Source organism: Trachypithecus francoisi, unplaced genomic scaffold (assembly GCF_009764315.1).
Source record: "Trachypithecus francoisi isolate TF-2019V2 unplaced genomic scaffold, Tfra_2.0 Lachesis_group8, whole genome shotgun sequence".
In the NCBI taxonomy this organism is placed as follows: Eukaryota; Metazoa; Chordata; class Mammalia; order Primates; family Cercopithecidae; genus Trachypithecus; species Trachypithecus francoisi.
This window is the reverse complement of record NW_022681473.1, coordinates 53,341,810-53,356,871: the sequence shown is the minus strand read 5'-3', so window position 1 is coordinate 53,356,871 and position 15,062 is coordinate 53,341,810. Positions and strand designations below refer to the sequence as shown.

Below are 15,062 nucleotides of genomic sequence, written 5' to 3'. Positions count from 1 at the left end.
CAAATCATTTGAGGTCAGAAGTTCGAGACCAGCTTGGCCAACATGGCAAAATCCCATCTCTACTAAAAATACAAAAATTAGCTGGGAATGGTAGCACATGCCTGTAGTTCCAGCTACTTGGGAGGCTGAGACAGGAGAATTGCTTGAACCCGGAGGTGTAGGCTGCAGTGAGCCAAGATCATGCCACTGCACTCCAACCTGGTCGAAGGAAGGGGAAAAAAAAAAAAAGGAAAACCTGAGTGGAGGATATATTTTGTTTTCTTTTCTTTTCTTATTTTTTTATTTATTTATTTTTGATACAGAGTTTCGCTCTTGTTGCCCAGGCTGGAGTGCAATGGTGCAATCTGTGCTTACCACAACCTCCGCTTCCCGGGTTCAAGTGATTCTCCTGCCCAGCCTACCACTGAGCAGAGGGTATATTTACTTTTAGGACCCTGAGAGTGAGAGATAAGTTAAATGATTTGTGTAGGATTACACAGCTAGATGAAAAGTAGCCACTTTGACTTAAGGAGTCTAGTCTAGATCTTTTGACTCTGCAGTCCATTGTTCTTGTACCATAGGTCACTCTAATAGGAAATAAACAATCTTTAAAAAGTGTTAAGTAGCGTTAACATTTTTTTAGATGTATAATTTCATGTTTAAAGTATTAAAAGAATTTAATATTCTTAAGAATTATCCATGCTTTTAAATAAAATGCATGGTAACAGATAATATAAACAAGCTTCCTTGATTTAGTAATAATGAGTAGAATGTTCATAACCTATAAACAAGTCAGTAATTTCACAAGCTGAGTCACTGCTTCTCAACAACAGCCTACTCACAGAGGAAATCTTAGCTGTAATCAAAAGTAAAGATAACAGAAATAGTAAAGGATGTTTTATTTCGCCTCCTGAGAATAGTTTTGGTTTCTAAGTTTAGATACCTACAGTATATTATTAGTGAGTTACCCATGGCCAATTCTATTATTAAAAGAAGCAAGGCAGAGTGGGAAGAATATTAGGATAAAAGTGAGAGGAAAAGTAATACATCACAATTTTAATGCTACAAACATGTCAGCATTTTACAGTCATCAGAAGGCCTCTGTTATTTAGAAAGACCCGTGTTCAAATGTGATGTTGGGTAAGTCACTTAAGGTTTCCCAGTTTCTTTTTCTTCATCTGTAAAATAAGGAGCCTCATCTGATGTTCAAAGGTCCATCCAACTTTATTTTATTTTACTTTATTTTATTTTATTTTATCTTATCTATTTTTTGAGATGGAGTCCCGCTTTGTCACCTAAGCTGGAGTATGGTGACAGGATCTCTGCTCACTGCAGCCTCCGCCTCCCAGATTCAAGCGGTTCTCCTGCCCCAGCCTCCTGAGTAGCTAGAATTACAGACATGTGCTACCACGCCCAGCTAATTTTTGTATTTTTTAGTAGAGATGGGGTTGCACCATGTTGGCTAGGGTGGTCTCGAACTCCTGACCTCAGGTGATTCGGCTGCCTTGGCCTCCCAAAGTGCTGGGATTACAGGTGTGGGCCACCACACTCGGCCCCATCCAACTTTGAATACAGTTCTATGTTGAGTGTGATGAGTCATCTGGTTGGTTGGTTTTTAATTGTCAAAATAGGTCAATCATAGTTAAATGGATTGTAAACTATTCTTTTTAAGTTCTGAAACTTTGCATTTTTAGTTTCCTGTTAATTGAATGAGTACTTGATGTAATTTGTTGCAACAACTAAAAATAAGTTACATAGGATCAAAAGAGTTGTATTTATTTTCTAATTTTAATACTGTGGGGTTCTGGGAGCTTATTTCATGACTGTTTTATAATAAAATGGAATGCATTTACCTGAGGGACACCCTAAGACTAGAGCACAGTGGGCAGGTATGAAAATAAGTATTTTTTCAAAATTTTAAAAGTATACTTTATCCAAGTCAGCCTAGTTATGTTTTATTACTTGAGTGTTTTTATAGTATATAATTTAGAAACAAATGTCATATAGTGACATGTAATTTATAACATGTTGATTAATTTAAATTCAGAAAATTCATACCATGATACATTGAGCAACACGTGCTAAAACAGATTACTTTATCACAGAATTTGTATTTAACTAGAATAATAAAGCAAATCTACTTATAATTTCTTTACTGCTTTAGGCTTTTAGAACAGGTACAAAGTCTTTTTTTTTTTTGAGGAAAACACACATAGGAGGGTTTGAATTTAGGAAGCAAATTAAAACAGAGCGTGATTATCATCAAACTTCATTTAAGTAGTAAAAGCCCTTATTGCACTAAAAAATTCACAATTTAAAATGAGATTACAAAATTTTTTGTTTCAAAATGAGTTTCTAGAAATTAGAAGTTTTTAAAGCACACTTTATGCTTCCAAAAACTTCAGCTATAACACATTATGAAATTATTTTTCTGAGTGAATATATTTTGCTTACAGAATTCTGTGTAGAACGTAGATTTTCTAATTCTGTGGTTTTTACTAGTAAACATTGTAAAATAGCTGTTTTCATTTCTTAGCTAAGCAGAATTGTGCATAAGAATCTACTTATCTTCTTATATACATTGTGGGTTTTTTTCATGTTCTTGTTGTGTCTTTATGATTTTCTGAAGTGTTTGTGTATTCCTGACAAGTCTCCTCACATCCTTTGACATGTTTGTTTTCCTTGAGTATATAAGCAAGAGGAAATAAATTACACATTTTTAGAAAAACTGATATAAATCCTAAAGAAAATAAAATTTTTTGAGAAATTTGAACCTACAGCTAGATATTCTGGATATAATTTGACAGTGGTAGAAAAGCTAAGGCTAAGAAGACTCTTCTCTTTTTTTAATTTGTATAAATGTATGGGCTACAAGTATAATTTTTTTTTCTTTATTAGAGATAGGGTCTCGCCATGTTGACCAGGCTGATCTCGAACTCCTGGGCTCAAGTGATCCTCCCACCTTGGCCTCCCAGATTATTGAGATTACAGGCATGAGCCACCACACCCAGTCTACAAGTGTAATTTTGTTACGTGCATAGATTGTGTAGTGTTGAAGGCAGGTATTTTAGGGTATCCATTGCCTGAGTAACATATATTGTACCCTTTAAGTAATCTCTCATCATCTACCCACCTCCCACCCACTTAGAGCTAAGAAGACTGAACCATTTAGGGGAAATTGTAGAGGGATACTAGTGGGAATGGAGTTGAAGATAAAGTGGATACTAAGAAAGTCTTGAATTTTTATGTTAGTATAGTTTGCATTATTTTCTGATTATAGTGATTTTTAGAGATGTTTATTAGAAAGTCTTGATTATTTAGAAATGTTGTGATTTGATTTTTAAATTGATGAGTCATGGGAAATGTGGTATATTTTCATAACATACTTTAGCTTTAGTTTTCATTCACTTTAAAATGGAAGCATTCAAAACATGAAATCACAAAAATAGAAAAGCAATTTGATGCTCAAAAACTTAGAAATTGAGAAAACGCTAAAAAATTATAATTTGATTAATGTCAAATTTGATAATGTTTTTACTTTTAGTTTTCTTTTATTTACATTTATTCCTAAATCGAAATACACTGAGTAAAAAGTCAGATTTTTAAAAAATAAGATCAGAATTGTCATATTTAATTTAAGAACATAGCTTTCTGCCACTTACCTTCTATAGCTAACATTTTAGATTTTAAGTAAGCAAAGTGAATTTTAATACTGAAAGTAAATTTTTTGAAGGGATCCTTGAGTAGTAAGCCAATTATAACTGTTCTTTAATCTTTACTGTCCACTGTCAGTATTTTAGTATTATTTAGCAAATAGGACATGTTTATTTAAATTTTCAGAATACCTACAAATACATTCTTTGTTATTTGATTATTTCTTATGCTGTGTAACTATCTTTTTAACGTTAACTTTTACATTGAATAAATCATTTATTTATTTTAATGTTTAAATTTTTCCACATTTGGCCAGTGAGAACCCTTTCACCTGATTTTTTATGACCTCTTAACACACACACACCATTCTTCGAGAGCTTATTTTCTGGCTGTACAGGATATCCCAAATTCTTGTAATTTCTCAGCCCCAATTCTAAGATTAGCCATTTCTGCAAAGACCTCTAGGTTCTTTTTCTGAAGAATGATACTTAGAAATTGAGATCTGGGTTCTAATTGTACTACTGTTATAGTGATATCATTGCTTCTAGTCCTTTCAGTGGAAGGAGCTAGAAAATATGCACACAAACACATATATGAGTAAGACCTGTATTTATTTTATATCTATTTCTCTCCATATATGTATGTATATATCCACTCAAATTATATTAATTTCTTTAATAAACAGTTAAAATTTTTTTATATAAGAAAAATGTAGGAATTTATGCTTCTATATATTTATACGTATTTATAATATGCCTATATATAGTATGTGTTTGTAATGTAGACATGTTGGAAACCTAGTCTGCTGGCAGTTTTGCTTCTTCCACAAATTTATGGAGTTAAGCTATTTATTTTTTAAAAATTTATTTTTTTAAAATTGTAAAATACACATAACATAACATTTACCATCTTAACCATCTTTAAGTATGTACAGTTCTGTGGTACTAAGTACATTCTTATTGTTGTACTACCATCACCATCATCTATCCACAGAACTCTTTTCATCTTACAAAACTGAAGCCGTGTACCTATTAAACAACTTGCCATTCCTCCCTGCCCCTAACTTCTGGCAACCACCATTCTACTTTCTATCTCTATGAATTTGACTAGTGTAGGTATCTCATATAGTATTTGTCCTTTTGTGACTGGCTTATTTCACTTAGCATGTCCTTAGGTTTTTTCGTGTTGTGGAATTGTATCACGATTTCATTCCTTTTTGAAACTGTGTATGTGTGTATATCATATTTATACATTATCATAGAATATAATAATCATATTTTTTAAATGTAAAGTAGATTTTTAGCATTTTTATATCTATTTAGATAACTTTCGTAACCATTTTCTTTTAGGTTAGGTCTGCTGGCATCAAATCTCTTCGTTTTTCTTCATCTGAGAATGTCTTGATTTCTCTGTGATTCCTGAAGGATATTTTCACTGGATATGTAATTCTGGGTTGACAGCTCTTCTTTCAGCCCTTGAAGTGTTGTGCCACTTCCTTCTGCCTCTGTTGTGATGAGATCAGAGAAATCTGCTGTCATTTGAATTGTTTTACCCTTATAGTTAAGATGGGTTTTTCCCTAAATACTTGAAAAAAATCTTTCTCTGTCTTTAGTTCTTAAAGGATTTGATTATGATACATCTTGAGATGGATTTCTTTAGGTTTACCTTATTTGGGGTTTGGTCAGCTTCTTGAGTATGTAGGTTAATGTCTTTTGCCAGATTTGGGAAGTTTTCGGCAGTTGTTTCTTTGAGTACTTTTTAAACCTGCCCTCTTTCTCCTTTTCTTCCCGGATTTGAATGACATGTTAGATATTTTGTTATAGTCATGCAGGTGCTTGCCACTGATCATTGTTTTAGGGTCTGTTTTTTTTTTTCTTTATTGTTCAAACTGGGTAATTTCCATTATTTTTATCTTCAGTTCACTGATTGTTTTGTCATCTTCATTCTGCTATTGAGCCCACCTAATTAGTTTTCATTTCAGTTTTATCTGTTATTTATTTGCTGAGACTTTCTGTTTTTTTCAGGCGTTTCATGTATGTTAGTAATTGCTTGTTGAAACACTGCTGAATCTTATGGTAATACTATGTTTAATTTTGTGAGTAACCACCCAACTGTTTTCCACAGTGGCCGCGCCATTTTACATTCCTACCAGAGTTCCAGTTTCCCCATATCCTTACCAACACTTGTTATTTATTTTCCTTATCTCTCTCTTTTTCATTTCAGTGGCCATCCTGTAATGACTGTAAAGTTGTTACTCTTTGTGATTTCTGATTTGCATTTCCCTGATGATTGCTGATGTTGACCATGTTTTTATGTGCTTGTTGGCTGTTTTTACATATTTGGAGAAATGTTTAAGTTTTTTGTCCATTTTTTAATCAGGTTTTCCTGTTGTTAGGTTATAAGAATTCTTTGTATATTTGGGATATTAATCTCTTATAAGATACATGGTTTGCAAATTTTTTCTCCCATTCTGAGTTGTCTTTTTACTCTGATACTGCCCTTTGATGTATAAAAGTTTTGATTTTGATGAAGTCCAAGTTATTTATTTTTCTTTTGCTGCCTGTGTCTTGGTATCATGTCCAAGAAATCATTGCCAAATCCAGTGTCATGAAACTTTTCCCCTTTGTTTTCTTCTAAGAGTTTTTATAGTTTTAGCTCTTACATATAGGTCTTTATCTGTTTTGAGTTAATCTTTGTAGCTATTCATTTCTCTCCTATCTCCTTTGTTAAAGAGAAAATAAAAGCTTCGTGACCAAAGATTGAACACTGAGTAACAATTTTACTATTAAGCTGGGAACTAGATCCAATAACAAAGGGTTGGTGGTCAGGATAAGACTCAAGGCTCAGGAGAGGGAAAGTGATAGGTTTTTTTAGAGCTGAAACCCATGAACAATTTGTTTCATATCAGATAGGCAAAGTCTGTCTGTGCCTGATTAGATGGCATATATGAGCTAATTGTTTAGGCATTGTGTTCCCCTGAGTTGGTGTTGGTTCTTCTAGAAAGTTGTCATGGTGATGAACATGATTATGGTACTAGATGAAGATGGCACTATGGTAATTTAATAGAAATCAGGCATGCTTCACTGTCATCAGGCTGGGTGGCTAGGTCAGGATTCATCACCTTCCTTCTGGGGTCACTTTCTTTTTTCCTATAATACATTTTTTAAGGAGTTTCTTTAATGATAATCTATTGGTGACAGAAATCTCTGTTTTTGCATTCCTGATAGATATTTTTGCTGTTTGTAGCTTTCTGGGATAACAGTTATTTTCTCTCACAACAATGAAAGTATCATGCTCCAGTCTTATGACCCACATTTTTTCCTATTGACAAATTAGGCATTAGTCTAGTTGTTTCTTTTAAGGTAATCTGTTGTTTCTCTCTGACTGCATTTTTTTTTTAATTTTTAATTTTTGCTTTTATTTTTTGAGATGAAGTTTCACTCTGTTGCCCAGGCTGGAGTACAGTGGTGCCATCTTGGCTCACTGCAACCTCTGTCTCCAGGGTTCAAGTGATTCTCCTGCCTCAGCCTCCCAAGTAGTTGGGATTACAGGTGTGTGCCACCACGCCCAGCTAATTTTATATTTTTGGTAGAGATGGGGTTTCACCATGTTGGCCATGCTGGTCTTGAACTCCTGACCTCAGGTGATCCGCCCACCCGGGCCTTTCAAAGTGTTGGGATTACAGGCGTGAGCCACTGTGCCTGGCCCTCTCTGACTACATAGAAATTCTTCTTCCTTTATTTACTCTGCTTGAGATGTGTTGAGATTCTTAACTCTATGGATTGGTGTCTTTCATTGGTTCCTGAAGGGTTCTAAGCCATTATTTATTTAAATATCCCCTCTGCTTTCATTCTCTCTCTTCAGGATAGATATTAGGTCTTCTTACTCTATCCTTCATGTCTCTTAATGCTCTAATGTTTTACATCTCTGTGTCACTAGAAGTTTAGAAAATGTCTTTAGTTCTCTTACATAGAGTTCATTAATTATTCTTTCATATATTTAAAATATGCTGTTAAATTTTGTGTTTTTAATTTCTATTATTTTCTAGGAATTCTGCTCAGACTCAATTTTGAACCCACTTTTTTATTTCTTGAAGCATGTTAAACATTTATTTTATAATGTAACTGGTAGTTTCAGTATTGAAGTTTTTGTGGATGCCATCTACTGTATTTTATTCTTAGCTGACTCTCTTTAAATGGTATCATGTTTACGTATGCACACAGTGGTTTTTTAAAAATGTGAGCTGTTCATTTTTCTTATGAAAATAATTTTTGTGGATATTAGTTGCACTTTGGAATATATGTGATTCCTTCCAGGAAGAATTTATGATTGTTTCTGCCAGGTGCCTGGGAATATCTCTATTTTAGAACCATTTTCAAAGCAATTATTGGCTTGGAGTTTTTTTTTACCACCAGATGGTGTGAATTGGGGCTGCAAATCAGCGTGAAGACCAGCATGGGGTTGCACATTCTCAGGAGTACCCTCCTCCCATCAGCTCCAAGGTTTTAAACAGGCAGTCCTCTTTCAGTTTCCAGAAAGGAGAGGTTGAAAAATAGTGGAATAGACAATGTTTTAACTAACTTTCCATTTGAGATAATTGTACATTTACTTGTAGTTTGGAGAAATAAAACAGAGATATCTCATGTATTCTTCACTCAATCTACGCTAATGGTAACACCTTATGGAACTATAATACAGTATCAGAACCAAGATATTGACAGTGATAGAGTCAAGATATGGAACATTTTCTTCACCACAAGGATCCCTCATGTTGCCCTTTGTAACTACACTCACTTCCATTTCACTCCCTATTCCCTCTTTAATCCCTGGCAATCACTAATCTCTTCTCCATTTCTATACTTGGTTAAGAGTGTTGTAAAAATGAAATCATAGATTGTAGAGTCTTTGGGGGTTGGTTTTTTAAAATTTAGTATAATTCTCTGGAAGTTTATTCAGGTTGTTACATGTATCAATAGTTGGTTCCTATTTATTGCTTAGTAGTTTTCCATGGTATGGATGTACTGTAATCTGTTTAACCATTTAGTTGATGAAAAACATCTGGGTTTGCAGTTTTGGGCTATTGTGAGTAAAGCTGCCATAAGCATTCCTGTATTTGTTTTTGTGTGAATGTAATTATTTCATCTGTGATAAATGTTGAAAAGTGCAATTTCTAAGTTGTATGGTAGTTGTATATATAGTTTTTTTTTTTATTTTAACCATTCTGAAAACTATGTGGTAATATTTCATTGTGGTATTAATTTGCGTTTATCTAATGGTTAGGATGTTGTACATCTTTTTATGTGCTTATTTGCATCTGTTTATACTCTTCATTGAAATGTCTTTTCATGATTTTTGTCTATGTTCTAATTGGATTGTTTGCTTTTTTACTGTAGGTTTTCAGAGTTCTTTATATATTCTACATACTAATCCTTCGTTGATTATGTGGTTTGAAATATTTTCTCCCAGTCTGTAACTTTAATCCTTAAGATAATCTTTGTATAGTAGACATTTTAAATTTTAATGAAGTCTTATTTATCAATTTTTCCTTTTATGGATTATGATTTTGGTGTCAAGGCTAAGGATTCTGCCGAGCCTGTATTCGGAGAACATTTTCTCCTATGTGTTTTCCTAAAGGTTTTATAGTTTTATGTTTTCCATTTATATTTGTGGTCCACATTTATGTTAATTTAAATATAAGATGGAGAGTTAGGTTGAGATTTTTTTTTTTTGCTTCTGGATGTCTAAATGAAATGTTCTAGCATCATTTTTGGAAAGATTATTTTTCTTCCATTGAGTTGCTTTTGTACCTAGGCAAAATCAGTTGTGCATATTTGTGTAGGTCTCTATTGTGACATTGATCTGTTTATCTCTCTACTAATACTATATAGTCTTGATTACTGTTGGTGTATATTAAATCTTAAAGTCAGGTAAACTGAGACCTCTCACTTTATTCTTTTTTAATATCCTTTTAGTTATTCTAATTCCTTTGCCTTTCCCTGTAAGTTTCAGGATAATCATCAAAATTTTCAAAAAGTCTTGCTGGGATTTTGATAGGATTTGCATCAAACTTTGCTATGGTTTGAGTATTTGTCATCTTCAAAATTCATGTGGAAATCTAGTTTCTATTATGATAGTATTGAGAGATGTCAAATACCTTTAAGAGGTATTTAGATCATAAGAGCTCTGCCCTCATGAATGGACAGGAGTGCGTTCATTATCATGGGAGTGAGTTCACCCTCTCTTTCACCCTCTTTTTGCTCTTGCACCATGTGATGCCTTTCATCAAGTTACGATGTAGCAGGAAAGCGCTTGCCAGATGCTGGCATCTTGATGTTGGATTTCCTAGTCTCCAAAACTGTGAGCCAAAACAATTTCTGTGCTGGTAATTGGTGTATTTAGATCATTTATATTTGATGTAATGATTAATATATTAGAACTTAAGTGTGACATTTTATTTTTTTGTTTTCTGTTTCTTTTTTTTTCTTTCTGTTGTCTTTTTCTTGTTTTCCTGTGGGTTATTTGAACATTTGTCTAATTCTATTTTGAGTAATTTGTAGTATTTTTCTTGTTTCCCTTAGTATAGCTTTCTTGATGGCTTCTTTAGGTATGACGTAACGTATACCAACTTATCACAGTCTACTGGTGTTATTTTAGTAGTTCAAGTGAAATGTAGAAACCTTATCTCCCTTTATGTATTTTTACCCTACTCTATTTATAATTGTGTTAAATATTTGCCTGACTTGTAACCACATTAGACAATGTTTTAGTTTTTTCCTCAACTGTCAAGTCTAACAAAAACTCAAGAGGAGAAGGAAAATGTATTACATTTAGCTGTATTTTTGCTTTCTGTATTCTTTTTTACTGATGTTCTAAGGTTTCTTTGATGATTTCTCTTTTGTTTAAAGAACTGTCTTTAGCTATTCCTTCCTGTAGGGTAGTTCCACTGGATGCAAATTCTTTGAGTTTTCCTTCATCTGAGAATGTCTTGAGTTCCACTTGATTATTAAAGCAATTCCTGGGTCGTTTTTGAAGGGCATTTCTGCTGGTTATTGGATTCTGGTTTGACGGTTATTTTCTGTAAGCACCTGAAAAATACTGTGCCACTTCCTTCTGGCCTCCATGGTTTCTGGTAAGAAAATTATCCTGCTTTTCTGTTCTTTCTCTTTTCATTCTTTTTCCTCTCTTTGTTTTAATTTTAATAGTTTCTTGTGCTGTGTCTTAAGCATTCATTCATTCATCTTCATCAGTGCTTACATTTGTTAATACCATCCATGTTATTTGTTATCTTAGATACTGATTTTTTTTCTCTTCATGTGGGTCATAGTTTCCTGCTTCTTTGCATGTTTGTTTATTTCCAATGGGATGACAAACATTGAGAATTTTACCTTGATGGGTCCTGGATGTTTTTTATTCCCGCAAATATTCTTGAGTTTTGTTCTTAGATGCAGATGGTTCATTTGTAAACAGTTTGATCCTTTTGAGTTTTGCTTTTAAGCTTTCTAAGGTTGAACCAGAGTAGTGTTTAGATTAGGTCTAATTTGGTCCCAGTACTAAGACAGTACCCTTTTGAGTACCCTTATCTGATGCCCTGTGTATTATGAGATTTTAAAAATTCTGGTTGGTGGGCGGCTGAGTGCAGTGGCGCATGCATGTAATCTCAGCACTTTGGGAGGCTGAGGCAGAACAGATCATGAGGTCAAGAGATTGAGACCATCCTGGCCAACATGGTGAAACCACATCTCTACTACAAAATGCAAAAATTAACTGGGCGTGGTGGCGCATGCCTGTAGTCCCAGCTGCATGGGAGGCTGAGGCAGGAGAATTGCTTGAACCCAGGAGGCAGAGGTTGCAGTGAGCAGAGATCGCACCACTGCACTCCAGCCTGGCAACAGAGCGAGACTCTCTCAAAAAAAAAAATTCTGATTGGTGGGAACAGGAAAGAACCAGGAATTCTTTCCTGTGGTTCTTTCCCTTGCCTGAGGCACTCTCTTTACACACATACGCTGATGAGAAATCAGCCGAACACTCTAGGGGGATGCACTGTAGGTCTCTTGGAGCTTGCACAGAGTCCAGCTTTCTTCTGCCCTGTATCCTGCCCTGCGAATTGTAGCTCTTTCCACCCCCTGAACTCCCAACTCTATCTTGTAACTCAGGGAGATTGCTGGACTCCACCTGCGTTCTCCCTCCCTGCACTGCAGCCTAGAAGGGGGCTCACCATTTTTGTTTCTGCTTTCACAGGGATCATTACCTGTGTTGCCTCTTGTTCAGTGTTTGAAAATCATTGTTTCATACATTGGGAGATAAGGAGCACCAACAGGACTGGAATGTTAGATAAGATGGTGAGAGAAGGACTTGATTGAGAAATTAACTATTCGGATTATGTTTTGCTGTATAACAATCTGCCCCCAGATCTAGTGACTTTTCTCATAGATGTGCAGTTTGGGTAAGGTTAGGCTGAAACAGCTTGTTTCTGCTCTGCTAGACATCAGCTGGGGGCAGAAGAAAGGCTGGGGGCTGGAATCGTCTAAAAGCTTCCTCACTCAACATACAGGTGGTTGATGCTGGTTGTCTGCTGAGATCTCATTTGGGATGTGGCTGGAACATCTACACAGAGTCTTTCCAGTGGCTGCTTGGCTTCCTTCCTCACAGCATGGAGGCTGGGTTCTAACAATAAGGATCTGAGGGCCAGGAGGAAGTTATTACACCTTTTCTAATCCAGCCTTGAAAATCATGCTGTGTATTACAGGGAGTCACTAAGTCTAGTCTATATTAAAGGGAATTAGCCTCCTACTTTTGCTGGAGGCAAGTTAAACTCCTACTTTATGTAGGGAGGCAAGTCAAAGAATTTGTGGACATGTTTTAAAGTCCCACAGCAGTGATACTTGAGCAAAGGAGGTGAGGACATCCAGGGAAAAGTATTCCAGGTACATGGTACAGATACATAAAGACCCTGAAGGATAGTGGATGCCTGATAGTTTAGATCTGTTTATAGTTTAGTTACCACTGCACAACGTCACCTCCTTGAGGGCAGGGTGAACAGTGTTGGGAGAAGAGTGTTGAAAGATAGTTGCAGTTCAACAATTTTTTTTTTGAAGGCACTGTGTATTAAAAATTCTAAAAATGAGTACGTATACTTTGATCTAGTAATTATTTCTTTGAGAAATTATCTTAAGGAAAAAGTATACAAACAAGCAATGCTGTAGTGAATATTTGTAGGTGCTTAAATGCCCATTAATAGCAGATTAATTAAATTATGGTTTGTCTATATAATGGAACACTGCAGTTTTTAAACTAAATGTTTTGGCACAGAAAAATAAGTGAGTATTGAGGGACAAGAAGTAGATTTCAAATACTGGTATATAAAATTGTACTATTTGGTTAAAAGTACTCTCTCTATATAATATGTGCATAGAATGGAGAAGATGAGATGAGAGCAATGGTGGCTATTTTAGAGTTGCTTTTCAGAAAACTGTATGTTGCTATTATAACAGAAATATATTTCTATTGTCAAAGTAAAAGCACCTTTTAAAAGAATATGTTGATTTCTTTTTATTAAGTAAAGAAGGGAGAATAAAACAAAATATGTACAGAAAAAGTGTAGAGTGATGTAAAATCAAGATTTTTCAAGAGATGATCTCTTGATTATAGGTTACTTTTATTTCCTTTTATATGTTGTTGTATTAATTGTAATTTAATTGTTAAATTCATAAGAAGGAGATATATATTAAAATAAAATAGTTGTGAAGGATGTTGTTAAGCAGCCTTGTTTTAAGAGTAGCTATCATGTGAAGAATTTAAATTTAGAGACTAGCAAAATCAAGAGATCTTTTGGTTTCCTTTAGTGCAGAGAACTGCAGAATTTCTTTACCGGACACAAAATATTATGTGACTTACAACATTTGTTTTACACACAATTCTTAAGCTATCATTCTTTGTTAAAATGTGGCTATTTTCCATATTTATCTTATTCTTTATCACCTCTTTATCATAGATTTTTAGTAACCTTGCACGTTCATGAATAAAATTCTAGATGATGTACTAATACTTTAATTAATATTTTATTGCAAAAATGTTTTTAGGTTAATTGTTCTCATTTCACTGTCTTTTCCCTTTATTTTATATAAATAATTTGTAATTCATTTTGTTCTTATATACCATAGGATGTGTTTTGGAGATGCAGACAAAATATCTTTGATGAAATGAAGAAGAAATTTTTACAGGTAGACTGCTGATGTAATTGCCTTAGTGTGATAATCAGCAGAGCAAATAACAGCATGTTAGTATTTTTATTTAATATCAAGGCATGTCTTATGTTTTATGCTTGTTTGGCTATTTTATTTCTACCCAATTTTAATAATAAAAAAGTCACCTTAAATGAATTTGTGTCGGATAGTACCTTGTTTTTAGCTAGTGAATGAGGGAGAAAAAACTGATGGAAAAACTAAGGAACCCTTTGTTATGATGTTGGGTGTGATAGTTGCCTATTTTCCCAGATGTATTTATTTTCTGAGATATTAATAATGTAGGAAATTAAATCATTTAAAAATTTACAAAGTCAAAATCCAGAAATCCTATTCTACTAAATTTCTGAGAGCCTGTGTGCACTACAGATTTAAACTTCCATGTGATGTAACATTCTGGTATAATCTTTACTTGATACTTAATTTTTCCTTCAGTCCCTTTGCTCTGTTTTTTTCCCCGGAGTTGCTCATTTAATCTCTCCTATCCTTCCCAAGTGTGGCAAGAGACCACTTAGAAAAAGATCACGTAGATAACATCAGAGTTGGCTGCGGTTTTGAGGTGGGGTGAAGGGAGGATCTTAAAAATAAAATATCTTTTTTCAAATGTAAGTTAGGACCTTCATTAATAGCCCTAGAAATGTTACTTGTTAAAATAAAAATGCAGAGTCTAAATGAAGCTGATAGTTTTTTTTTTTTTTTTTTTTTTTTTTTGAGATGGAGTTTCACTCTTATTGCCCAGGCTGGAGTGCAATGGTGCGATCTCGGCTCATGGCAACCTCTGCCTCCTGGGTTCAAGCAATTCTCCTTCCTCAGCCTCCTGAGTAGCTGGGATTACAGGTGTGCACCACCATGCCAGCTAATTTTTTTATTTTTCGTAGAGACAGGGTTTTGCCATGTTGGCCAGGCTGGTCTTGAACTCCTGACCTCAGGTGATCCACCCGCCTTGGCCTCCCAAAGTGCTGAGGTGTGAGCCACCACGCCTGGCAGCTGATACATTTTATAAGTTTCAACCAGCAAAAATAGTCATACCATCAATTCTCTTTTAAAATCTGTGGCAGTACATTAACCTTGAACTCTGGATACCCAGATGGGTAGTGCTCTAAGGCCTAATTACTTAGCTTATGGCAGCTCCTGTACCAAAAGGGAGAGAAAATGGACTTATTGTACGCGCGCGTGTGTGTGTGTGTA

General features: G+C 34.7%; 1 protein-coding gene across 4 annotated transcripts in view; it reads left to right on the top strand.

Moving 5' to 3' along the window:
- USP47 (ubiquitin specific peptidase 47) overlaps positions 1–15,062 on the top strand; it is a 117,792-nt gene that overhangs the window by 19,333 nt on the left and 83,397 nt on the right. Inside the window, exon 2 of one of the 4 annotated variants that reach the window (XM_033205809.1) lies at positions 13,794–13,853. The exons of 2 other annotated variants lie outside the window; for them this stretch is intronic. In XM_033205809.1, coding sequence (XP_033061700.1) covers positions 13,794–13,853 — 60 coding nt within the window. Of the gene's footprint in view, positions 1–13,793; positions 13,910–15,062 lie in introns of those variants that run through there. One more of the 4 variants, XM_033205812.1, reaches the window with a different exon arrangement.